Source organism: Mercenaria mercenaria, chromosome 4 (genome assembly GCF_021730395.1).
Source record: "Mercenaria mercenaria strain notata chromosome 4, MADL_Memer_1, whole genome shotgun sequence".
NCBI classification, from domain to species: Eukaryota; Metazoa; Mollusca; class Bivalvia; order Venerida; family Veneridae; genus Mercenaria; species Mercenaria mercenaria.
The window spans coordinates 3,602,086-3,629,739 of NC_069364.1; the positions used below are offsets into that span (position 1 = coordinate 3,602,086).

The 27,654-nt window shown below is 35.2% G+C and overlaps 2 protein-coding genes across 4 annotated transcripts in view; both read left to right on the plus strand.

Annotated features, from left to right (window-relative positions):
* The window catches only part of LOC123552614 (E3 ubiquitin-protein ligase listerin-like), a 53,169-nt gene extending 50,081 nt beyond the window's left edge, over positions 1-3,088 (plus strand). The window contains exons 29-31 of the mRNA XM_053540180.1: positions 107-301; positions 923-1,090; positions 2,581-3,088. Of these exons, the coding sequence (XP_053396155.1) occupies positions 107-301; positions 923-1,090; positions 2,581-2,640 (423 nt within the window). The 3' untranslated portion in view covers positions 2,641-3,088. The remainder of the gene's footprint in view (positions 1-106; positions 302-922; positions 1,091-2,580) is intronic.
* A 5,673-nt stretch (positions 3,089-8,761) lies between these two features.
* Positions 8,762-26,510, plus strand: LOC123550849 (uncharacterized). Of its 3 annotated transcripts, none has more exons than XM_045339259.2 (11): positions 8,762-9,067; positions 14,466-14,553; positions 14,855-14,971; positions 17,985-18,122; positions 20,021-20,116; positions 20,838-20,858; positions 21,603-21,706; positions 22,573-22,603; positions 22,976-23,055; positions 23,300-23,396; positions 23,676-26,510. In XM_045339259.2, exons 2-11 carry the CDS (start codon positions 14,478-14,480, stop codon positions 26,144-26,146), a joined length of 3,231 nt encoding a protein of 1,076 aa, XP_045195194.2. In that variant the 5' UTR covers positions 8,762-9,067; positions 14,466-14,477; the 3' UTR covers positions 26,147-26,510. The 3 variants fall into 3 exon arrangements, with proteins under 3 accessions (XP_045195194.2, XP_045195193.2, XP_045195191.2); XM_045339258.2 differs by having other exon boundaries at positions 8,763-9,064; positions 14,454-14,553; XM_045339256.2 differs by having other exon boundaries at positions 8,764-9,067; positions 14,454-14,553.
* The last annotated feature ends 1,144 nt before the right edge of the window (positions 26,511-27,654 follow it).

A 27,654-nucleotide genomic window follows, 5' to 3' on the forward strand; every position in this document is an offset into this window, starting at 1 on the left:
AAATGTCTAAGTGTCAAATATTGGTTATGGCACAAAGTTATATATTACTCTACAGATGAAAAGTGAGGTAAATAACGCATGTTTTTATGTTTTGTTTCCACATTAGATAAAGGCAAGGCCCATAACAAGGGAGGTAATAGCAGTGTACAGTTTGGAGGAAGTTAGTATAGAGATGGTTATCTCCCTTCCTCAGAACTATCCTCTAGGTAACATCTCTGTTATCAGTGAGAAACGTGTCGGTGTGTCGGGTCCACAGTGGGAAAAATGGCTGCTGCAGCTGAACATTTTCTTACAACACCAGGTGTGTATTATTCACGCTGTATATACTTCTGTGTATATATACAATGAGGTTAACAAGACAAGTTTTGGGGTATTGGATACATTAACTAATCTAAGGTTGAGGGTTTAACATGACAGGAGTAATATGAATGCCTGGCTGTTGAACACAGTAGATGGTTTTTCCAATGCAGGGGACTACTCAGTAGGCAATACCATACATGATTATATGTAGTAAAATAGTGTAGGTACTGCTCAGCCTGTCTGGTTGATTGGCCAAGATTTGATCCTAGAGTGCAGCATAATATTGTGTTCTCTGTGATGGTTTGGCAGGTCTGAAATCTTTCATCCTCGATGTCGAGTTACATGAAGAAGTTGCGAGAGTTATTTGCAGATAACAAATCGGTGCTAGTACAGAATCCAGTAATATTTGTTAGGTTAATTGGCTATGATTTACATAATTGAAATCTGTTGAAAAAATGGGGATACACCCAGTCACACAAACAAGATACTACAGACATATTAAAGAATATATTTGATCAAAATTATTGTCACTTTAAATGACGTTTGAGTTAAGAGTAAACATGGTTCAATGATCATTTGGAATTGACATTTCCAGTTGTAATAGCCTTGTTATCTTTAACAGAATGGAAACATAATGGATGGTCTAAGATTATGGAAGAACAACATTGACAAGAGGTTCGAGGGTGTAGACGAATGTATGATTTGTTTCTACGTGCTTCATGGAACAAACTTTCAGCTGCCAAGGATTGCATGCAGGACCTGCAAGAAAAAGTTCCACTCTAGTTGTCTTGTAAGTTACAGTACATTATTGATGTGACTTTGTGTATAGGCCTCCAAGTGGTTACGGTTGCTTACTGTAAAAGCAGAAATTTTCACAAGGATTTAGTTTTGCTGTATTTGGAAGTTCTGTCAACTTGTGAACATTAATCCTTGTGTAATATTAACCGTTTAGTTTAATGTAAATCAAGAAAATCTTATCATTACACAAAACTTCCTCAATATATCAAGTGGAAACGGCCATATTTACAAAATTTGGATAAGTTCTGTGTTTCCGTAATGAATATAGGATAGAATAGAACAAAGTACATAAATATTTAATTAAAAAACCGATATAAAAACTTCTATTTGCTGTGCATGTTATTAAACAAACATTGACATCTATGCCTATTGATATAGATTACATGTAAAGCTATGTTTGTTACAGATATAGAGTAGACAATGTTTACAGATAATTAAAGGTGTTTAAACATCCATAGAATTGATAGCGATCGATCTTTGCGTTAGAAATTTAAAACATACCTGTCTATATGTAACCTTTACGATGTGTAACTTTTACAAACATCCAACTTCTTAAAAAGCCAGTAAGCAGGATGACTTTTTTACAATCTTGTGAATATAAACCATCGCAAACATACTGAAAATTTCAAATTCGCTAAATGTTGACCCAGCGAAAAAGCATACATATTGCTGACAGAATTCTACTGTTTTCTAATGAAAAAGGCAGTTCGAAAGATGCATATTTTTACCATTCTCAGAAGTGATGATTTGGTCACACCATATATAAGTTTGTAATACACATGCTACACAAAGCTTAAACTGCATTTAATTTTTATATTTCAATCTACTCTGAAGACATATTTTCATATATATCTACATGAAGTATTCCTTCATGCTCCCTTGCAGCTTCTTGTGCCATATAAACCGTCAAGAATTTAACATAAAAGCTACATTTTCCTAAATATCCTTCAGAGTATTACAAATCAACCCTTTTTATATTGAAATTCTAACCCCCAAATATGGTATGCTATCCCATCAATCTAACCATTAGCTTTGTTAACTTGGTAGCCTAGACCCTAGAGAATAATGGGGATATCTGTTGAAATCCCACCATTCTGCAGAAAATGGCAGAGATTTTCTGCATGGAATAATATTCGAGCAGAAAATGATAAAACCATTCATAAAATTGCAACAGTACAGTACTTATTGAACTGCAAAAGAGACACAAGTGGCACCTGGAATCTTCCTACACCATCAAAGCTGGAAAGTCGCTAAATCACCTATAATTGTGTCAGTGTGAAGTTAAACCCACAAAAACAAAAAAACTTATACAGTTAATGATAGTTTTGGCACTGTTGGCTATTACTAATAGTTTATTTGCATTTTCAGTATAAATTCAGGAGGTATTTTTATGTTTTCAGTTCAAATTCAAACTGTTTATTTCTGTTTTCAGAATAAATTCAAATTTCAGTATAAATTAAAACTGTTTATTTCTGTTTTCAGTATAAATGGTTCAACACAAGTCACAACTGTACCTGCCCACTCTGCAGAAATGTGTTTTGACAGCATACTACCCAAGACCTGTCGACAGTTAAAAAATCTACTGTGATACACAGATATTTTATTTGCATAAGACGATTGAAAAGGATTATTAGGATCCTATATCTGCTACAGTTTACTATATATATGAAATTTTTGAAACATAATTTTTAATGGTAATGTTTTTCATTTAGATTTTAACATGACTTATTGTTGTTCTGGTTTTCTTCACATGGAAGCTCATATCAATTAGTGTTGGTTATAATGTAATTAAATATTCATTATGATATGAAGCATTTTGCAGACAGAAGTACTGTTTGACTTATTATTTACAGATTTACCAGTATGAAGTTAGTAATATATAAATTTGGCAAAACCAAGATGAATGAATACATCAGTATGTAGCTGTGAACTTTGTCATAGCATTGTTTTATGCAAAGCTGTTCATGGAATAAAAATTTTGAAAGAAAAATTGATTTTTTGTACACCCAGAGGGACTCATTTCGTGGTGGCACTGGTTGTCTGTCTTGTTATCAGGATAGTTTCCGCTCCATGACTAAAGAATGCTTTGACATACAATTGTCAAACCTTTTATGCAAATTGCTGATTAGCAGTGGATAACCCCTCTTGATTTTGAGGCCATTAAGTCGTGAAACAAGGTCAAGGAAACACTGACTGTTTGTTAAAAAACTTTACTGCTCAATATCTTGACAATGCCCTGACTTGACAGGCACCTCATGGTGAGCTTTTGTGACTGCTCAATGTCCGTCATCAGTCGTCCATCGTGTGTTGTCCGTTGTGTGTCCATCAACATTTTCTAAACAAATCTTCTTCTTCAAAACCACTGGGCGGAATTACACCAAACTTCACAGGAATGATCCTTGGGTGGCCCCCTTTCAAAATTGCTCAAAGAATTGAATTCCAAATAGAACTCTGGTTGCCATGGCAACTGAAAGGAAAAACTTTAAAAATCTTCTTGTCCAAAACCACAGGGCCTAGGGCTTTGATATTTGGTATGTAGCATCATATAGTGGTCCTCTACCAAGAATTTACAAATTATCCCCTTAGGGTCAAATATGGCACCACATGGTTTATATAGACTTATGTAGGGAAAAACTTTGAAAATCTTCTTGCCCAAAACCACAGGGCCTAGGGCTTTGTATTTGGTATGTAGCATCATCTAATGGTTCTCTACCAAGTTTTTTTTTCAAACTATCCCCCTAGGATCAAATATGGCCCTGCCCCGGGGGTCACATAGTTTATGTAGACTTACATAACTGAAAATCTTCTTGTCCAAAACCACAGGGCCTAGGGCATTGATATTTGGTATGTGACATCATCTAGTGGTCCTCTACAAAGATTGTTCAAATAATGCCCCTGGGTTGAAAAGAGGCCCTGCCCCGGGGTCCCAAGTTTTACATAGATTTGTATAGGAAAAAACTTAAAAAATCTTCTTGTCTTAAACCACAAGACAGAGGCCTTTGATATTTGGTATGTAGCATTGCCTGGTGGTCCTTTGCCAAGATTGTTCAAATTATTACCCTGGGGTGAAAAGAGGCCTCGCCCCGGGTGTCCCAATTTTACATAGACTTATATAGGAAAAAAACTTTAAAGAATCTTCTTGTCTGAAACCACAAGACCTAGGCCTTTGATATTTGGTATGTAGTATGCCCTTAGGTCCTCTACCAAGATTGTTAAAATTATTACCTTGGGGTGAAAAAGAGGCTCCACCCCAGGGGTCCCAAGTTTTAGAAGACTTAATATATAGGATTTTTTTTTTTAAATTGTCTTGTCTGAAAGTTCAAGGCCTAGGCCTTTGATACTTGGTATGTAGCATTGCCTAGTGGTTCTCTAACAAGAACGTTCAAATTATGCCCCTGGGGTGAAAAGAGGCCCTGCCCCGGGGTCACATGTTATATGAGTTATATAGGAAAAAATACTTTAAAAATTTTCTGATCATATTTCCTAGACTATTTTATTATAATTTCCTGATGACCCCAAGTAATTAGGGGTCAGTTGACCTACTGACCTACTTTTTTGTTTTTTAAGATACAGCCTTGAAATTTTTGCACACCAATCTTAAAACTGACTTTCAGTGACCATGAATATGACCTACTGACATACTTTCTTAATATTTTAGCATCAGTTTGACATTTGAAACATGTAGCGCATATTACTCAGGTGAGCGATCCAGGGTCATCATGACCCTCTTGTTTTTTTAATGGGATGGATGAAATTTCGGGGCACTCATTTTCTTCATTTATTTGAATTATCTGCTCAGATAAGAAACTTCTCAATGTTAGCTCTAGTTTCCTCAGATTTGGCACATTTCACTATCCAGCATCAAAATAAATTGGGCATGCTGTCTCGTCTGACAGTCTATCATTTTAATCCCTTCTGTATGCAATGGACATAACTGGACAGTCTCTTCAATATCTCATCTGTGTGCAATGGACATAACTTAACAGTCTCTCCCATATCTTATCTGTGTGCAATGGACATAACTTAACAGTCTCTCCCATATCTTATCTGTGTGCAATGGACATATCTAGACAGGCTCTCCTTCCCTATCTCATCTGTGTGCAGTTGACATAACTGGCCAGTCTCTCCCATATCTCATCTGTGTGCAATGGACATAACTGGACAGTCTCATCTGTGTGTAATGGACATAACTGGACAGTCTTTCCTTCCATATCTCGTCTGTGTGCAATTGACATAACTGGACAGTCTCTCCTTCCATATCTCATCTTTGTACAATGGACAGTCTTTCCTTCACATCTCATCTGTGTGAGCGTGCTGTCTCGTCTGGCAGTCTTATCATTTTAATCCCGTCTGTATGCAATGGACATAACTGGACAGTCTCTCCCATATCTCATCTGTGTGCAATTGACATAACTTGACAGTATCTCCCATATCGCATCTGTGTGCAATGGACATAACTGGACAGTCTCTCCTTCCATATCTCATCTGTGTGCAGTGGACATAACTGGACAGTCTCATCTGTGTGTAATAGACATAACTGGACAGTCTTTCCGTTCATATCTCTTCTATGTGCAGTGGACATAACTGGACAGTATGTGTGCAGTGGACATAACTGGACAGTATTTCCTTTCATATCTCGTCTTTGTGCAACGGAACATAACTGGACAGTCTCATCTGTGTGTAGTGGATATAACTGACAGTCTTTCCTTCCATATCTCATTTGTGCAATGGACATAACTGACCAGTCTCCCATATCTCACCTGTGTGCAATGGACATAACTGGCCAGTCTCTTCTTCCATATCTCATCTGTGTGCAGTGGACATAACTGAACATTCTCTCATTCCATAGTCTCATCTTTGTGTAGTGGATATAACTGACAGTCTTTCCTTCCATATCTCATCTGTGCAATGGACATAACTGGCCAGTCTCCCATATCTCACCTGTGTGCAATGGACATAACTGGCCAGTCTCTCCTTCCATATCTCATCTGTGTGCAGTGGACATAACTGAACATTCTCTCATTCCATAACTCATCTGTGTGTAATGGACATAACTGGACAGTCTGTCCTTCCATATCTCATCTGTGTGTAATGGACATAACTTGACATTCTCTCCTTCCATATCTCATCTTTGTGCAATTGACATAATTGGACAGTCTCTACCTTATCTCATCTGTGTGCAATGGACATAACTGGACAGTCTCCATATCTCATCTGTGTGCAGTGGTCATAACTGGACAGTCTCATCTGTGTGTAATGGACAATTAGTTATTTGTACAGGTCCTTCATGTGTAATGCAGCTTATCTGCCCAGTGGACTAAATGAACAGTCTGCTTTTACAGGTTGTTTCTATCATTGCATGCGTCATCTGTGTACAATGGACATATATGGACTGTCTGTCACCCCATAGGCCATCTGCATAGGAAGAGGTTGTTATTTGTCCTGCCTAAAAAGGAGCTATATGGTGGCATTTTAAGATTAAGTGATATCTCATTCTATGAAACCGGTTGCTAAGCAGACAGCCTTTTGCTTTAATAGCTAGTACTTACAAGTAACAAGATTTCACCTAAATGATATTAGATATCTCTTTAGGTTAGAGAGAGAGGAGAGAGCACCTTAGCTAAGAAAGATAATTTTAGAGCTGTATGTGTAATTAAAAGAAACGTCTCTTTAGTAAATTGAGTTACCAGTCAAAGTCTGACTGACATCTTATTATCGTATACTGATATCTCTAATACAATGAAATATATCTCTTATAAAATAGAGCTATGAGTCAAAGAACAGATATAACTCGTTGAGAATGCACCTATCTCTCAAATTAAAGAGATATCGCTATAAAATAAACTTTTCACGTGGACACTGAATAAATAGTTAAATGCATTGCCGTAGTTTAGCACATTAGACTGTCTTCCTACTCTGATCAAACAGCTTATTAGCGCCACTATTCGCCTGTGCGTCGGCGTCCGCATCGACGTCCGCATGCGGATTTGGTTTAGTTGGTATCTCATAACCACTATTGGGAATGGATTAAAACTTAATCAAATATTTGGAACGTTTATCTTCAGCTTGCGACCTAGTTTATCTGCTATTTTTGCATAGTTTTCTGATGTTATTGAAAAAAGTGCTTTTTCTTTTTGGAAAATGTAGCGAGTACTCTAACATGATGGGAGCATATCTTATGCTGTATAGCTTCCTTTGAAATAATAAAAGAAGTTTTCTTAAGGTAGTTCTGCACGTTCGGATCATTTTTTCTACCAATGAATGTAGAATTTGATTAAACCCTGATTTTTTCAAAACTTTAAAATATATCGAAAAAAGATAGGGTCGTATGCTTGATTTAAAAAAAAAAATGGACCTCACACTAGTTTTCATAATGGGAAATCACTATTTTAAAAACATTTTCGCTTTCAGAAATTTTTCTACAATGCAGATTTTAATAAACTGTATCAGTCCATGTGCTTGAGTTTTTGCCCATGATTAAAGGGATCCGCACAATACATTATTTTGAAATATTTTTCATGGCAATCGTTTTAATGTCATATTTTGTTTTTAGAAAGATAGTAAAGTTGCCGTCTTAATGAATTTATTCACGGTCGACGGTTGTCATTAATTCGTAATACAATTTTGATCTCCGCGTACCGAGTCCGGGCGTTACGCCATTCCGGTTTATTAAACGTGCAGAGCTACCTTTAAGGGTAAGGAAAGCCTGCTAATAAGTTATTTCGTATGAAAGCCATATTCAAGCCTTTCATAACGCTGAAACAATTTTTAAAATCGGACCACTATTGAAAAAGACATGACAGTTTGAAAATTACTGATCATGGAGGCAGCCATTTTCTGTGTTTATGACGCCATTTACACACTGCTGAATTTTTTTATTTAGCAAATAACCTTTTAAATAGATTAATTTTATATGTTTCTTGAGTGTTCATAAAAAGCCCTTCTGTTAAACTTTGATTTTAGATCAACAACCGGACACGATGTCGCATGATCAAGTGTTAAGTGTACAGTAAAACATGTAAAGTGTTGGCTTGTTGAATTATGTCCTTAGCGTGTATTTTAAACGGTCAATGTGTAAAATACAAGTTCAACATCATGAACATGTACATTTATACGAATAACGCATATATTTTTGCGCTCAGTGTGTATTATAGTTTCAGGCTTTGATCGGAACTTGCAAGACACTTCCGCGTCCGTTTTTGTCACAGGGAGCAGTAACTATTGTGGTTATTCCCGACTGGCGTTGATAGACAGCATTTTAAGACAAAGTGATATCTCAATCTATTAAGACAGTGTTCAGCAGACAGCTCCTATAGCCTGCTGACGACAAGTGATATTGCCTTTGCGACCAGTGCAGACAAATATCAGCCTGCCCGTGTCTGCACTGTTCGCTATCTGTCTGTAAATTTTCAATGGACAATCCTTTAAATAATAAATGATACTGAATGATAGACCAGTCCATTTTAAAAGTTTAGTAGTTCTCTCTTTTAGAGAGAGGGAGTTCACTTTTGTTAAGTTTAAGAGCTGTTTGTTGAATTTAAAGAGAGTTAGGCTCTCTATTACAAAGAATATTATCCCTCTGGAAAAGGGACTACCAGTCGTAGAACAGAGATAGTTCTTTTGGAAAACAGCTATCTCACAAACTAAAGGGACAATATACTTTTACGATAAACATTCGATTGCCACAAAATGTTGCATTCCGAATACGTGCAGTTAAATATTTTCTGTCGCTCTGACATATACCATATTATGTCAAATACACTAAATGATCATTAAAAATCTTGAATAATGTGTTTTCAATGTTTTTACCTTGAAGACAGAAAAATGCAAGATCCTCTCTACATGCATATACACGACATGATGCGATAATATTTATCAAGAGCTTTCCGATACGGAAGTCAACAACGAGTTTATACTGTACATTAAGATAGCATGGGATAGACTAACACAAAATGGAGTATATTAGGTTGTAAGTAGTTTTTATTCATAATATAGTATAAATTGATATCTTAACACTATTTGCAGATTATTTTTTAAACTGTACTCAAATCATAAAACTGTTTACTAAAGTAGAGAATACATTTGTTTTTCACACTACTTGAATATGATTTTCATCAACCGTGAAAGTAGGGACCACAACTTTTCAGATAATAGTAATACACATTTCATTTAATACATATAAAAATGAAGAAGTTAATTGTGTAGTTAAATTGTTACGAGAATGATGTTTTGAACATGTCAGATGCAGCTAATACATGTATGTATTGTTCTTTTATTAAGTCGTTGTACATGACATTGTTCTCTGCGTAAATTATATATACATTTTCTCTGTAAAATTTCCACATTTAAAACTTTCACACACGTTTTTTTTCCCTTTTATTTTTACTGTACACTAGAATAATACATGCGTAATTAGGTGGGATATACTTTTTCAGATAATGCAATTTATGAAAGATATTATGTTTTACGAAACCGGAAGTCTTAGCAATATAATGTCCTTATGTGACCATGCAGAAAATAGCAACTCGTGTGCACTTTTGCTATAATATATTGACATTAGAAATAATCTTAGAAAAACAACTTGAAATTGGGGAAAACAAACTACATGGACTTAAAAATGTGAGGAAAAACACGTAAATTTACTACTACGTTGTACGAGAAAGTGTCGTTCAAAATAAAAACTTTTCAAATTTGTGTGTCAGATGATAAAGCAGACTACCAAATATTTTATCGGTTGAATAGATTTGACAGTCGCCGGTGTTTAGTCGAATTCTACATTATAGAAAATATTTGTAACTATCTTCAATGGGGAAGTATTCTACACGGATAGGAACAATGATATGCATTTCCGTATCTTCTGTGATTCACCGCCAGAACTCCCATATGTTAAAGACTGGTAAAACTTACTTTTAGTGTCAGGCGTTTTTTTTTTTGTTTGTTTTTTTTTTTTTTTTTTTTTACATTTTTGGCATATCCGGATTTTTCTGTCAGACGCTTTTTGCACTGTTGGTACACTCAGATACATTGATCTACAGAAAACTCACGATTTAATTCTTACCATAAAGGTCAAAGGGAAGTAACAGTTTTCCCATAGACTTACATTGTATTGTTTTGGGTTATAGCCCTTTCCTAACATTTAAACTTTTGATGCCGCCTACCCAGGGTGAAAGAACTATTCAAGACCTAAAAGAAAACAGCCAGAAATATACATGTTGACCATCATTTTTGTGCACTTTTTTTCACCCGCAAGTCAGTAACCCCCAGTCCGGCAGTGAATTTTTGTTTACATTTCATGAAAATACCAAATCACTAAAACAAGCAAAATTTTCAAACAAAATACACTTCAAATATTTTTTCCTCCATTAATCATGGCTTAGAACTTCAATTTAAGAAATAAAGCAGTTTTCAAACATATTCAACAGATATTTCACCAATGAGAGACCACTTTACATCTTAAATATTTGTCTCGGAATACCATATACTTTTTCAACCAATCAAAGGCCCTGTTAGTTATTTCCCTTTGACCTAAAGAGATACTTTTTTCTTTTTATTTGAACAAAATATTGCCCAGAATGATAAAATAAACATTAACGAACAGAGATATGAATACCTTTTTACTCGGATACCCATATGCTGAAAATCGCTGACGAAATTTTGGTGGCGGGACATGCCTGCATTCTGAGATAGAGATAATATTTCGCTTGAATCAAGAAATCCATGATATTCCAGTCACCGTACTCCTATTATTTTACCCATATGGTTCAAATGAGGAATGCGTACTAATAAATGTCCCGTCTAATTGCTTGCGTGTATATTTCATGAATACGCTGATATTTATGTCGACGTTGGGTCTATTTCTTACCCCACCCACCACCAAAATCGCGTGTTTTCATAGATTTTGCACCTTATGCGCCTATCAGACAACTTAAGGATGCAAGAGTGTAATTAAAACTGAACGAATATATAGCAATAAGTGGTACAGTCAAGAAATTAATAGATTGAAATCTATATATACGTTAAACGGACCCCGGGGAGCAGTCAAAATAAGCATCTGATGTCCAGAAATTGTAGGAATTTGACTGCTGATGCTACATTCTACAGCCTGTATTAGAAAATATGACGTGCAGAACTTGTTAAAAGTGTAATGTCACTGTTAGATATTTACGTTTTACCAGACTGGCAAAAAAAATGACATAAATCTTCATGTAGTCCCGAAGATTAAGGATGAAAGTAGGAAAATTCTCAAATGAACACTATTTTTGATGCCTTTTTCATTTTCTGTAAAAGAAAAAATGCATTACAGGGGAAGCACCATGCATTTTTGTCAATGTGTTAACACAATCTAACGAAAAATGTCATTTAAGTCACTCAAAATAAACGGGACATCATAAAAATAGGCAAAAAATAAGTATTTACCTTAAAGAGAGGTAATTCAGATTCGTATTATCATCTATTGTCAATTGCGATTGATAAATTGTTTCCCTTTATGGTGAAATATCGTTCATTCCGTATTTCTCACATAATTAGCGATGTGCTAACGCAATTACGTGACTATATTTCGATAAATCAGCAGTTATTGATTTATTAAGAAATAAAACAGTTTTCAAACAGATATTTCACCAATGAGAGACCACTTTACATCTTAAATATTTGTCTCGGAATACCATATACTTTTTCAACCAATCAAAGGCCCTGTTAGTTATTTCCCTTTGACCATAATATTTCCGCTTCCACACTCTAAACACATCGGGACCGCCTCGGTAGCCTAGTGGTAGAGCGCCCGCTTCGAATGCGAGAGGTCGTGGGTTCAATCCCCGGCCGCGTCATCCCAAATATTTAAAAAAAATGGTACTTGTAACGACCTCGCTTGGCGGGCAGTGCTAGGACTGGTCAGCCCGGTGTCAGTATAGGCATACAGACACTAAATAGAAAAATGGTGCGAAAAAAAATGGTAGTCGCATAATGGCGGACACAAATAGTCCTCAGTTTTTTTGCTCAGTAGAGCTATTTTCCTTCTTTTCTTTGCAATTGTTTTGTTTAAATCATATGACAGATCTATGCTTGACATGTAGGTAACATTTACATAATGAAATAACAACATGACAAATTTTTCATGGAAACTTAGATCATACACCACCAGTATAATTTGGGGTCTCATTTTTTAGCAGATTTTGCAGTTTGTGTGTTTGACTGAAATTATTTTTCTTGCATCAAACATGACTCCCATTTTTCTTTTGATTTTTAGTTAGCACTGACAATATTCTTCAAGAAAATGTAAGTTACAGAAATTTAAAATGGGTCCTGATGTGTGCTGCGGTCATTGGAAATAGGTCAATTTTATATAGAATAAAGAACAACAACTATTTAGTGTGTTATAACCTATAAGATGACATTGGTAAAAAATGAAATCTGGCCAGATGATGGTGGGAATGGGCTAATTTGATTAGAATTTGATAGAAAATGACAAATTAATTGCAATTTTGTTGAAAATGAGGATAAAACCCAAAAATATCACATTTTCACTGTTTTGAGCGTATTTTTTTCAAAAACTGCATATTTATAGGCTACTGATTGCTATTTTCTGGCCATCAGAGGTAAAAGTGAACATATATAACAGTTTAAATGTGTAATTTGCATGCAGATCAGAGTAGAAAATGTCAAAACAGGGCAAAAGAAGGCTGAATTTAGGGTGACTGCTTCAAAATTATGTCGCGACAGCTATTTTTGACAAAATCTGACGCTTTGTCTTGTGGTACTGAAAATGCCGTAAAAACTTGGAAACTGTTGATATCAAGCTAAAACCTTGTATTTCTTCATGCATTTGGGTTTCTTGTACATTTCAAATGAAACTGGCACACTGTCAGAGAAAAAAGTTTTTCTTATAAGACGACACTGGTAAAAAATGAAATCTGGCCAGATGATGGTGGGAATGGGCTAATTTGATTAGAATTTGATAGAAAATGACAAATTAATTGCAATTTTGTTGAAAATGAGGATAAAACCCAAAAATATCACATTTTCACTGTTTTGAGCGTATTTTTTTCAAAAACTGCATATTTATAGGCTACTGATTGCTATTTTCTGGCCATCAGAGGTAAAAGTGAACATATATAACAGTTTAAATGTGTAATTTGCATGCAGATCAGAGTAGAAAATGTCAAAACAGGGCAAAAGAAGGCTGAATTTAGGATGACTGCTTCAAAATTATGTCGCGACAGCTATTTTTGACAAAATCTGACGCTTTGTCTTGTGGTACTGAAAATGCCGTAAGAACTTGGAAACTGTTGATATCAAGCTAAAACCTTGTATTTCTTCATGCATTTGGGTTTCTTGTACATTTCAAATGAAACTGGCACACTGTCAGAGAAAAAAGTTTTTCTTATAGGCATACAGACACTAAATAGAAAAATGGTGCGAAAAAAAATGGTAGTCGCATAATGGCGGACACAAATAGTCCGCAGTTTTTTTGCTCTGTAGAGCTATTTTCCTTCTTTTCTTTGCAATTGTTTTGCTAAAATCACATGACAGATCTATGCTTGACATGTAGGTAGCATTTTCATAATGAAATAACAACATGACAAAATTTTTCATGGAAACTTAGATCATACACCACCAGTATAATTTGGGGTCTCATTTTTTGGCTGATTTTGCAGTTTGTGTGTTTGACTGAAATTATTTTTCTTGCATCAAACATGACTCCCATTTTTCTTTTGATTTTTAGTTAGCACTGACAATATTCTTCAAGAAAATGTAAGTTACAGAAATTTAAAATGGGTCCTGATGTGTGCTGCGGTCATTGGAAATAGGTCAATTTTATATAGAATAAAGAACAACAACTATTTAGTGTGTTATAACCTATAATGTGACTGGGTGGGGTATCATGTCACGTGACTACGGCATGACATTCCAGTGTGGCAGCACTATAAAGTTGAGTAACAAGTAGACATCGTCGTTTATATGACTGAAAAATTGTTTAAAAAAGACGTTAAACCCGAACACACACAACACATCGGATAGTCAAGTCTATATCACTTCATAATTTTTTCACAAGTCGAGTACTTAATTTAGATGACCTCTGGTTCTATACTGTCAGAGTTCTGAAGAAATATGCAGTCAGCAATATTCAAGTAATTCCAATCTCTCATTGAAGTTATGCCAGAGTTCCAAATTAAATTAAGACATTAAAACATTAAAAATACATTTCTTATACCAATATACACATTGAACATTTTATTAGCAATATATAACCCCCTCGTCTCGCACAGATAGACACGCACGCACGCACGCACGCACGCACGCACGCACGCAAGTGACAGTACAGAAGTCTTATCATACCACTGTTTATTTTTCTGTAGAAAGACTATTAGGGTTTTCGCCACATGATGGCAGCACCAAAGAAGGAAAAGAAGTTGAAGCTGTTTGACAAATTGAAAAGAAGAGGAAGGAAAAGCGATGGTAAATGACAATTTCTAATATAATATGTAGTATCTGAAATTGTGTTATTTTTATCATTTAAAGCTCCTTTTGTTTATATATATATATATATATACCACAGTTAGAATCTACCGTGCATTTATGTGCTTTTACTTTTTACAAAGATACATTTATTCATTACTTTGGGTGTGAAACTCGATCACCAACTGCAAATTTGGTCTAATTGTATCTATGAAATGCTAGATTGTACGTTAAAACTCCCACTCTTATTTTATAGTTAACATGTAATTTGTTAAAAAAAGTGGAAACGTTTTTAATTTAGAGCATACGGAAGTGGGTACCCGCATTAAAGACTACAAGACACATGCCGCCTGGGAATATATGAGATTACAACATGTGAAAAATTGGAATGATTATGCGACAAATTTGGCACCTTCAGGTAGGTCGACTGTTTTGTAGTATGTATTCCACGGATTATGTTACCTCCCTCTGTTTTTTTTATAATTCATATACTTGCCCTTATATGTCCATAAATCATGTCACGAAAATTGCCCACATTGGACTCTGCGTTTGTTATCCGGTTACGTTTTTAATTGAATCGTAACCATGCTTCAGTTTCTTATTTTATGGGTTTTTTTCTAACGGTATTATTCTTTATACTAGTATAAGTCTTAGTCACTTTGTTCTCTTACATTTACAAAAAGAAACAAATCAACCTCATTTTAGACTTTGATAAAGCTTTTGCTGTAATGTGACTGAAAATCCATAAGTATGTGATACGTGGTCATACGTTTATATAATTCAGAAGGTTCTGAGAAAATAGGCTGCAACTCCTAGGGGTCTGTGCTCGGTCCCGTTTTCTTGGTCTATATCAGTGAGCAACCAAACGTCAAGGTGCTTGCATCACAACAAGAAAAATATCATTTACTAATAAAATACTCTTTCAGGATGCAATACTCAAATCTGTAACATCGGCCAGATACATGATCGCAGGTATATCAGTTAACTGACCAATTGAACGAGCACATTAACAGGTCGGCAAATGCGTTGATTCATCCGAAGAGTTGTAAAAGTAAATACAGTACTTCTAAGGTCCATGGCTATCAGAATTCTAGTTCGTTTACGATTGAAATATAGACCCGAAGTCTATTTCCATCAACATCCATACTCATATAGATCCAAAGATGTGCGCGAAGTCTGATATTAGATGCACACCAAGTATCATAGAGAATGTTAAACGTCGTACTGACTGTAGGCTACCATGATGTATAACATAACGTATGAACTAGTCACCATCACCATAAGCTATAGGCTAATTCTATAGTCTCAATGGACTGTTTTCCAGTTACGCCGACGCAAGGGGACTGAAGGGTGTTGCATGTAGATTTCTTTACATCTCAAAAAGACTCATTCAAATCTCGTTTGCTATTATTTTTGCTTGATTGTATTGTTCCAAAGAATCTTTCTTCGTTAGCAAAGGTTTCATTAAGTCTTAAATAATAGTCTGCTAGTATGTTCGTTTACCTCTTAGAGTGACTGGTTAGAAGATAGTCTGCTACTATTTTCCGCTACCTCTCGGAATAACCAATTCAAACTTAATCTGCTATTGTCTTCTACCCCTGAGAATGACTAGTTAAAGTTAGTCAGCTATTATCTTCCATTACCACTCACAATGACCAATTCAAACTTAATCTGCTATTATTTTCCGCTACCACTCACAATGGCCAATTGAAATTTAATATGCTTTTATTTTCCATTCCCTTTCAGAATGACCAGTTCAAATTTAATCTGCTATTATCATTCATTACCACTCACAATGACCAATTCAAACTTGATCTGCTATTATTTTCCATTACCTCTCAGAATGACCAGTTCAAATTTAATCTGCTATTATTTTCCATTACCTCTCAGAATGACCAATTGAAATTTAATCTGCTATTATTTTCCTTTACCTCTCAGAATGACCAATTGAAATTTAATATGCTATTATTTTCCATTCCCTCTCAGAATGACCAATTCAAATTTAATCTGCTATTATTTTCCATTACCTTTTAGAATGACCAATTTCAAATTTAATCTACTATTATTTTCCAATCCCTCTCAGAATGATCAATTTAATTTTCCATTACCTCTTAGAATGACCAATTCAAATTCAATTTTATTATTTTGCTATTATTTTCCATTCCCTCTCAGAATGACCAATTTAGATTTAATATGCTGTTATTTTCTATTACCTTTCAGAATGACCGATTTCAAATTTAATCTGCTTTTACTTTCCTTTAAACCTACCATTATTTTCCTTTACCTCACAAAATGCCCAATTCAATTTTAATCTGCTATTATTTTCCATTACCTTTCAGAATGACCAATTTAAATTAAATCTGCTATTTTTTCATTCCCAGTCAGAATGACCAATTCAAATTTAATCTGCTATTAGTTTCCATTCTCTTTCAGAATGAACAATTCAAATTTAATCTGCTATTATTTTCCATTACCTTTTAGAATGACCAATTCAAATTTAATCTGCTATTATTTTCCTTTAAATTTAATATGCCATTATTTTCCTTTACCTCTCTGTATAACCAATTCAAACTTAATCTGCTATTATTTTCCTTTACCTCACAGAATGACCAGTTCATGTTTGGTCTACTATTATTTTCCAATACCTCTCAGACCAATTCATATTTGATCTGCTATTTTTTTCCTTTATTTTTCAGAATGACCAGTTCAAATTTATTCTGCTTTTATTTTTCTTTACCTCTCAGAATGACCAATTCAAATTTGATCTGCTATTTTTTTTTCTTTACCTCTCAGAATGACCAATTCAAATTTCATCTGCTTTTATTTTCCATTACCGCTCAGACTGACCAGTTCAAATTTGATCTGCTATTATTTTCTTTTACCTCTTAGAATGACCAGTTCAAATCTAATCTGCTGTTACCTCTCAGAATGACCAATTCAAATATCTAATCTGTTATTACCTCTCAGAATGACCAATTCAAATATCTAATCTGTTATTACCTCTCAGTCCAATTCAAATTTGATATGCTATTATTTTCTTTTACCTCACAGAATGACCAATTTAAATTTAATATGCAGTTGTTTTCCTTAACCTTTCAGAAAGACCAATTTAAATTTAATATGCTATTGTTTTCCATTACCTCTCAGAATGACCAGTTCAAATTTAATCTGCTACCGGTATTATTTTCCATTTCCTCTCAGAATGACCAATTTAAATTTAATCTATTATTATTTACCTTTACCTCTCAGAATGATCAGCTAGTTTTTGCTGTGACACTACCATAATCATTTCCTTTAAGTGCAGTACTTCATCGTATTTTATCCTTTTATTTAAATGTTGTACAATTCAACATACCAGATATTTTTCCAGATTGTTTACGCCGCTTAAACACGGTACTTTGCGTATATATTGAATATTTTATATTTTGTAGGTGCAACGTCAAAGCCAGAGTTTGAAACTAATGAAACTTTGAATGGAAAGGTATCGCTTTGGTATGGAGATATAACCAGGCTACAGATTGACGCAATTGTTAATTCTGCGAGCCCAGACCTTATACACTTTGGAGAAGGTAGTTCTTAAAATGTATCATGTTTTGAACAAAACTTCCAATATTTTATTGATGGCAACTTTATTAAATCGTATTCTTTTTAAGATAGGTAGAGCTATTGCAATCACCAATTCGTCGTCGCGAGCGTAGGCGTCACGATTCGGTCAATTTTGTGTGTAGCCTGGTATCTGAGTTACCACTTTTGAGAATGGATTGAAAATTCACACACTAAATTCACTTGTTCACTGTGATGATCTGACATGCACTGCACAGGTGCCATAACTCTTGCTTTTTAAAAAGTTATGCTCATTGTTCTACTTAGCAATTTTTGGTTTAGTTTTGTTTGTAAGCTGGTATCTCAGTACCACTGATGTAATTGGATTTTAAACTTCACACAGATATCCACTCTGGTGATTTAAAACACAGTACGCATGTTCCGTAAGTCTGTTTTACATTTGTATAAAGTAATGCCCCTTCTTCAACTTAATAATTTTTTTGTTTAAATTTTGTACTTAGTATCCACTTCTGGTAATGGATTTATACTTCACTCACTTGCTCACTTTCACTGTACATGCCGCATTACAATTTGGTATGTTTACAATGTTTGCGACTGAATAATATTTGGTAATCTTTCGTATGTTAGATTTAATCTCAGTTACCAGTTGTGAGGATGGGTTGAACCTATACATACTAATTGTTCCCAGTGATGATATAGCATGCAGTGCACAGATCCTCTAACCTATACATACTTGTTCTCAGTGATGATATGACATGCAGTGCATAGATTCTCTTACTCTGTTTTGCATTTTTAGAAAAGTATGCTCCTATTCCGTACTTAGCAATATTTTGGTGTAATCTGTTTTCTCATTATACAATATAAGATAGGGAAGTTCTGTGACTCAAAATCGTTGCCTCCTTTGACTTGTTAATGTCTATGTTTCAATTATTTTTACTTTTTTTCAGTGACAATACTATCAAAATAGTCGAACGTAGCTGGCCTCAAACAGCTCTTGTTTAGTTCATTGATGTTTCGGGATCAGTTATTAGTGATGGATTATGTTACGGAGTCTATCCAGTCTGTAGGCATAGGAAATAGAGATCAATATAATTGCACCTTACTAATCCTACCAGGTGTTCTGTATTACAAAAGTGATTCTCATATGACATTTTGATACAAGCAAAACTGTATTATCTGCACTTTAAAATACTTACAAGTATTTCATTTTATTATCGGCTTGTTAAAAGTTATTTTTTCACCATAATTAAGTTGACAAAATCATAGGAACCAGGTTTTGAGGGGTAAATCAAATACATATGTATAAATCCTAAATGTTTTTGTTGTGCAAAAAAGTATCATATTGTGTCTTAAACCGTTTTCATTTTCCACTCATTTGTTTAATTGCAAGGGAAGTAAACTAATAGATATCTCTGCTTATAAGTACTAGCCCAAGGCAAGAGATGTCATTTTTTGTGGATCACAACTTTAAATTAAATATTTAAACTTCTGTAATTGATATTAACAAAACTATCATAAATTTCACATTTGTGAAACCATTTTTCGTTATGTCAAGGACTTGGAAATCAATATCTAGACTTAATTTAATGTGTTTCTATCATTGAAAATTTTAGGGTCTATCTCTACAGTCTGGATATTTTTTTTTACATTAACCAGTTCATCATGAACCACTTGATGCTTGCTCTACCATGTTGTTGTATGGAGCTTTCTTAAATATGTTCTCATGGAGCAACTGGGATATATGAAGCTGTATATGTGACTGTAGACTCCCAGAACGTATGAAAAATACGACTTTGGCAAGCTTGAAACACCGTTTTACTACGGAATGTCTCTGTGTTCTAGATGTTACCTTTTGATTTAGCGACAGACGTGTTTTCTTCATTCTTTTGTTCATTGTTTTCAGTTGGTGTCGCTGTGCATACTGCAGCTGGTTCAGAATTGTCTGAAAAATGTGCTGCTATAGGACTTTGTCCTGTTGGAGAGGCAAAGCTTACAAAAGGTAGGTAAATTATTCTTATAACTTGAATAATAATATGACTGTAATGTACAGATACATTGCAGTTTGAAACAGTCTTATTTGATCGATGCATCAATACAGTGATATCTCGTAAAGATCCTGAAGAACCTGCTTAACAGCTTTACTTAGGTTTCCCAATGTTCGTCATTCGGAAAAGTGTTCTCTTCTACTAGTAGATCATCAATAGTATGTACTGTTAAAAAAAGGGTGCAACAGAATGAAGTTTATTTTTTTTGTATCTACATTTATTACATTTGACATTGGTTGCCTGTATGTGCGACTCCTCCCGAACAATACTAGTTATTTGAGGTCTTTAGGGGCTAGTGCAAAATAAAACAAATTCCTACCAAGTCTGCTATTATGTTGCTTGGTTGCGTTCTATGCTTCCGAAGGATTCTTTTCACAGATTTTGTAACGTACAAGACGTAATTTACCTACACGGGACCTCGGTCTTAAACTGTTGGTATTTTTTGGGGAGTGGCTAGTCTTCGATGGGGTTTGAACCCACGACGGTCCGTTAGAAACCAGAATACGAACAACTGAGCTGTAGAAAACTCATAGAGCATATCAGCATCCAGAATCGACATTACATTTCGTATAATTTACTAGCCCTAGTAAAGCACGTATTATAAGGCACAAAAACACCAGTGAAGAAAATACACAAATTGGCCATGCTGTGAAAAATATTTTTATATTATTTCAGGCTACAAGCTACCAGCGAGGTGTAAGTGCATTTATTTGTGCAATTTGAATTAACTAGCTTCAAACAAACTGTTATTCTTTCCTTGACGTACGCAGTTATATTTGACCTTTTCAAAACAATACGAGTTTCTTTTCATAAAAAAACTGGTGTCCCTATGTTAAGCTTTCCCCACACCTTTCAGACGTTTTTTTTAACTTCATACCTTTAGTTCTAAAATTTGTTATGGTTTCCCGAGGTTTTGAAACGCTGAAGTCACGAGTATTCTATTTAACCTTTGGCCTGCTGGTGGCAAGTGAGTCTGCCTTTGCAACCAGTGCAGACCAAGATCAGCCTACACAGCTGATCATGGTCTGCACTTTTTGCTATTTAGTCAGTAAATTTTCAATGAACATCCCTTCAAATGATTGAGCAGGCCATTTTAGAAATTTAGCAGGCCAAATGTTAAAAATAATTACCGATACTCATCATTTGATTCTCTGGAATTCGGGTAAATCTGAACACGTCTGAAAGCCACCTGGCAAAAGTGCATATTTTCGTAGATACTGTAGAGTTGTTGTTTCTTTTTGTTGTTTCTACTATACACTTAACAAAACTTCTAACACCCTCTCCCCACCCATCCCGCTAATTTATACAAGTTTAGTAACTGTACCAAGATGGTAATACATGCTTTTTTATATAAACCGTTGGCCTATGGCATTTTCTTTTCTTTATGTCATGAAATTAAACAATTTACTATAAACTAACTTGTCTGCTTGTTCCTGACAGATGTAATCCATGCAGTTGCGCCACGTGGAACACATGATGAAAAACTCAAAAGCTGCTACATTAATAGCCTGAAAATAGCAAAACACAACAAGATTAGGAGTATAGTAAGATATTCCGTCCTTTCTTTATATAAAACAGTACTTATGTAGTTATATGTACAAATCATAATCATCCAAAGTATGAAAATTATTGTCATTTATTATACCAGATTTATATACGGGGTCTCCGTGGCCGAGTGGTTAAGGAGGTCGCTGACTTCAAATCACTTGCCCCTCATCGATGTGGATTCGAGCCTCACTCGGGGCGTTGAATTCTTCATGTGAGGAAGCCATCCATCTGGCTTACGGAAGGTCGGTGGTTCTACCCGGGTGCCCGCTCGTGATGAAATAATGCACGGAGGGGCACCTGGGGTCTTCCTCCACCATTAAAGCTGGAAAGTCGCCATATGACCTGTCATGTGTCGGTGCGACTATAAATCAAACCAATAAAAAAAAAATATATATACATGTAGCGCCCTTTTCATGATAAACACGTTCAAAGGCGCTTTACATATAGCAAACGCAGCCACACATGGCGTGAAATTCATCCTCTACTAGTACATACAAACAGCGATCTGACCAGAGGGACAGAGTGAGATAAAGCCCCCGGAACAGATAGAGAGAAATCATTTTAGATACAGGCCTGTCCGGCTAACTTAGCCTAGCTCTTTGCGAATAGACAGTCTGGTTCTTTAAGGTGTCATTGTATAGCACCGATACACGCGAAGCCGTCTTTCCTGGAAAGAACCAGTATAGGCATCTTAGGTGGGAGACACTCAAGAGCCTCTGTTGTATCATTTAGTAAAGATGACATCACAAACTTTAAGTAGTTCTTTAAATATGTTGAAATGATATGAATCTAGGTATCTTTATTGATTTTTTATCATGAAGTAAAAAACGTTTTAATTTAGCTGGGTTACTTTTCTTTTCAGGCCTTTCCGTGCATAGCAACATTATTTTGTGGTAAGTTTAATACAAACTGTTAATGTTCTTTTGATTAAATATTATGCAAAAGCTTCATTTTTTTTATCCAGATCTGATTTTCAATTTAGATTGAAATTAATCTATTCGGACAAAAAGTGATACGTAGCTTACAACAACACACTGACACTGAGGGAAACCTCTAACAATTTGATCATCTAGGTTCACAAACCTTTTCTTATATAGTTTGAGCGACTAATCTCGACTTAGGTTTCAATAGATTATGCTCTTCCGCCAAAACAAAGGTATGTAAGTGGCATAAACTGTTTGGCTATGTTTTCTGCTTGATACTTATGTAACGATATGTAACGGACATAATTCGAAAAATATTTAAAATGCTATGTTCGTTTTTAGGTTATGATGTGAGGAGAGCAACTTCAATAGCTGTATCAACTGTAAGAGAGTGGCTCTTGGAAAGAGATAATATGAAATGGGTGAGTGATGCACCATTTTGTCATTGTTAATATTGCATGGCCCAACAACGAAATGTAGCAAGTTTACATACATTATTGGGTTTGATAAGCAGTTGAAGAGTACGAACCGCAGTATTTGTTTCTAATTATAACTACATAATAGAGAATAAAAGGACAACGAGGCTGGAATCTATATTCTTTTGTGTGATTTAGGTTCTAAAATGAAGGATATTAAATCTATTGTATGTATTAATATAAATTTCAGATTGACAGAATAATATTCTCTGTAATAACCAACACGAACAGAATGGTCTACGAGCAAACTCTTTTGCATTACTTCCCTGTTGATCAGCCGGAAACTGGTAAACACTATTTTACTTTGTTTCATAGAAATCAGCTAAGTGCAAATACAAAATGTGTCTGTTTCCGCATTTCGTTTCGATGATATAACATTGATATTGTTTCAGTAAATATGTTATTAACGTCTTCTCTAATATATTTGATAACATGATTATTTCCATGAATTTTACACTGTATTTCGGTTTTCACGTTTAATAAACTCTAGTATAAAGTAAACCAAATAATACATATACTAGTACTCAACAATGGAAGCCATGTCATACTTTTCATATGTTTTTCAGTGCCATTTGAAATAAGTCAAGATCCATACGCATTATCTCTTTATGAAAAGGCTATCAAAGAGGGAAAAGAGAGAGATAGCGTAATTCGTGTGAATATAGTAGGAAACTTCGGCCAAGGTAAAACAACGTTGAAAAGACGACTGGTTGGTCAGAGCGTTGACGACATAGAGAGCACAAATAGCATTGATGTTAATCGGTATAAATTCACACGGACGAGCAACGGGCAGATCACTTGTACGTTTGAAAAGGAAGATGACAGTCATGAAATTGTAAATCGTATTGTAGAAGTTGCACGCAAAACAGAGCTGGAAAGTAGCTTAGAACAGCAGCAGCAGCAGCAACAACAGCAGCAGCAGCATCAGCAGCACGATGAGCATGATACAAGCGTAAGGTTTGATGAGGTTGATGCAAGATTTATACCAGTCAAAGATTTCGCTGATGACACATCTGTTAAACATGAATCAGACAACAATCAAGGCACACTACATACTGTACTGTACAGTCGTACTTCAAGACAGTCGATCGAACAAAGAGATGCCAGTCCTAAAAGGGTTCTCTCTCAGAAAGAGCTGATTTCGTTTTCGAAAGAGCTTAGAATATCAGACGATGAAAGAAGTAAATCAAAGGTCATTTTGGATATTTGGGACTTCGGCGGACAGTATGTGTTCTATGCAACTCATACCATGTTTCATAGCAGGCAGGCTATATATCTGCTTGTCTTTGATTTGACTGTTAATCTTAACGACGTAATTAAAGACGAGGAGTTCCCTGGAGAAACTCGTGATAAAGATATGGAATACTTTGCAAGATTTTGGATGAACTCAATCCATTCGTTTGTTGGAAATGAAGATGGTTCTTTGCCTCCTGTAATATTAGTAGGCACGCACAAGGATATGTTGAAAATAGATGATCCAGCTGCAAAAGTTGAATATTGTGACACATTTTTTGACAAAGTGCGACAACTGTTTGAAGATACGAATGTAATTCGACATATTCAAGAAAGTGACTTTGCAGTTGGTAGCACAGGTCCTACTGATGACGCTGTTGCTAAATTACTTGAGGAAATCCTACGTATAGGTGATGAACGTTCAAAATTGGTTGAAATACCTGCCAAGTGGTTACCTTTAGAAATGGCGTTGAAAGAGAAAAGAAGTATGAAGAAAATTATAACCTTTGAAAAGGTAATGCAGATCAATGCTGAAAATGAATTCCCGTTGTCGGATGAAAATCAGGTAAAGTTATTTTTGCGATACCACCACACCAAGGGGACTTTATTTTACTTTGATGAAGTGCCAATTTCCAACTACGTTGTCCTGGATCCTCAATATCTAATTGATGCATTCAAGTGTATAATTACATCGGAAAGGTTTTGCAAAAGGAAATCTTCTATTCGCAGTTCTTGGAACAAGCTAATCCGCGAAGGCAAGCTAGAGGAAATCTTAATAGATAAGGTATGGAGTACGGATACTCAGTACAATTTTATGGAATATAAAGATATTCTGCTAGAGTTTCTGAAAAAGCATCATATTATATCTGAAGCTATGCAGTTTGATGAAGATACAGGAGAAAGCAAAGGCCTTGGTTGGTATGTTGTGCCGAGTTTGTTAAAAGATCATAGCACGACGACTGACGTATCTGATTTTATGTCTGAGAGAAAGCAAACAGAAATTCGGTTGGTGATGTTGTTTGAGGAGTCATCTCTTTTGCATATTGTGTATAGTCGTTTAATAGCCGCTCTCTTAGGAAAATGGTCGGTTATACACCTGCCAGCGGACCAACAGAAACACCTCCTATTTGAAAATCTTGGTATGTTTAGATTAAATGTAGATCATGTAGGAATAGTTGAAGTTAGGGGCAACAACATAGAATTGCTAGTACTTAGTCTTTGTCCGTCTAAAGATATAGATTGTGTCATAGCGGACCAATTTCGCCGTTATTGTGAAGCAGTTGTTGTGCATGAATTTGGACTTCTGCGGAACAACTCGGAAAATGTAAAGAAGCCATTTAGACAAGCATTTAGATGTAACCACGAAACGCATGGCATGAATGGTAGTGAGGTTGTTGAAAATATTTCTGTGTTAAAAGGAACTGAAGTTATACCGTGTCCAGATTTAATGAAACACGAAATATGTTCGGAAAAAGCAGTCTTTGAATGGTTCTTGAAGGATCAAGTAACTGCTTCTCATCAAAATAAAGAGTTATCTGAAAAAGAGTTGAGTAAGGTTGCCCAAGCAGTGGGAAAAAATTGGCAATTATTAGGCATTGAACTTGGTTTAACACAGGTGCAAGTTGACCAAGTTTCTGCAAACAATGATACCATGGTAAGAAAGATATATGACATGTTGAAGACATGGAAAAGTCAGAATAGAGGCCACTCAACCATGAGTATGCTTGTACAGGCGTTAAAAAACATTGAATCTTTGACAGTTAATTGGGATGAAATAAGAAACATCTGTGATAACAATGACTAAAAAAAAAACACATAAACTCGAGCTGTTAGTAAAATAGTTGGTCTCAATGACTGAAAACACAGATAAACTCGAGCAGTTAGTAAAATAGTTGGTCTCAATGACTGAAAACACAGATAAACTCGAGCAGTTAGTAAAATAGTTGGTCAATGTGATCTGATTAAAGGCATCAGTTTAATTTGTTATAATTATGTTTACTTTGTATAAGAGTGTAATTTTAAAACATTTCTGAGAAACTTTGACATCTTATTTGTGTTAGTCACTGCCAGTTTTTACGTGTTCATGAGATTATTTGAAGTTGATTTTTGTTTGTATTTTTATATGTAGAATTTGCATTTTATATGCGATAAAATGAAATTGAAAAGTGTCTGTCTTGTTTTACTATGGGAACACTGAACCGCAACCAGAATGTGCTTAAATGAAGAAAGCATCTTGTACATGTAAATGCATTATGTATTAGAAAGGTTAAGTAATAGAAGGAGTAGGGGTTCACGAGAAAACCTCATTATTCGAGTGGTCCCTACACTTTCAGTTTTGTATCGTGATCCGCCAATATGAACAACACATTCGGCTACTAATTTTGATTGACAAATTAACATTCCATTTTAAGCGTTGGTACTATCACGTGACGTCTTGTTCTAACTCTGTTGCTGAGTTTGATTGGCAAGTTAACCTAAGCGTACTAAGCGGTACTCTTACTGAAATAGAGAACGGTTTCAGAAAGTTTGTATTCTATATGTAAGCGGGACCAAAGACATGTTCTCAAGTTTAGTTACGGCTTATAGCCACGCCTCTTCCTCAGCTGAAGAATATTACAGATAGAAGTTAAGTTATAATGACACTGCAGGTAAACCATGATACAATGTAGGTATAATAGTTCCACCCCCTATACACGACTGTATTCCCCTTCTTCCTGTTTACCGATCAAAACAAAGAGCTAGCAGGTCGAAGATAAGAAATCGTCTTCAAATGAATTATTTTGCATTACATGGTGTGTGTATTTAAGTTTTACAATAAGTTGAACATAAATATGAGCATGTGGTGACATAACTGATGAAACAGACAAGTAATGTTTACAAAATGCTGACTGATCACACTCATTGCACAGAAATTCACTCGACCAAGTCACGAAACTGGTGAATAACATCATGTCAAATTGATTTGCAATTCAATAATCCATGTTGTTTTCTTAAATAAGCATGCATACTCCATAAATATATGTAAATAAGACGTTGCATAGCTCTTGCGTTTTTGAAAGAAATTACTTTTTATCTAGACGGTAAAAACAAAACATTCACTGCATGCCGAATTGCCAGTTTTGATATTTGATCTGAACTCTTATATGCGACTGACACTGTATTCCATTTTGCGACTTAAGTATGCGATTTATGTCCTGAAAGGGCGTAAATGAAATAAAAGTACATACCGAAGTGTCTCTATCGATCAGTCTTCATGTATATAATGTCATTTAATGTCGAACTCCTCGTGCTATGCATGTACTAATCCATTGG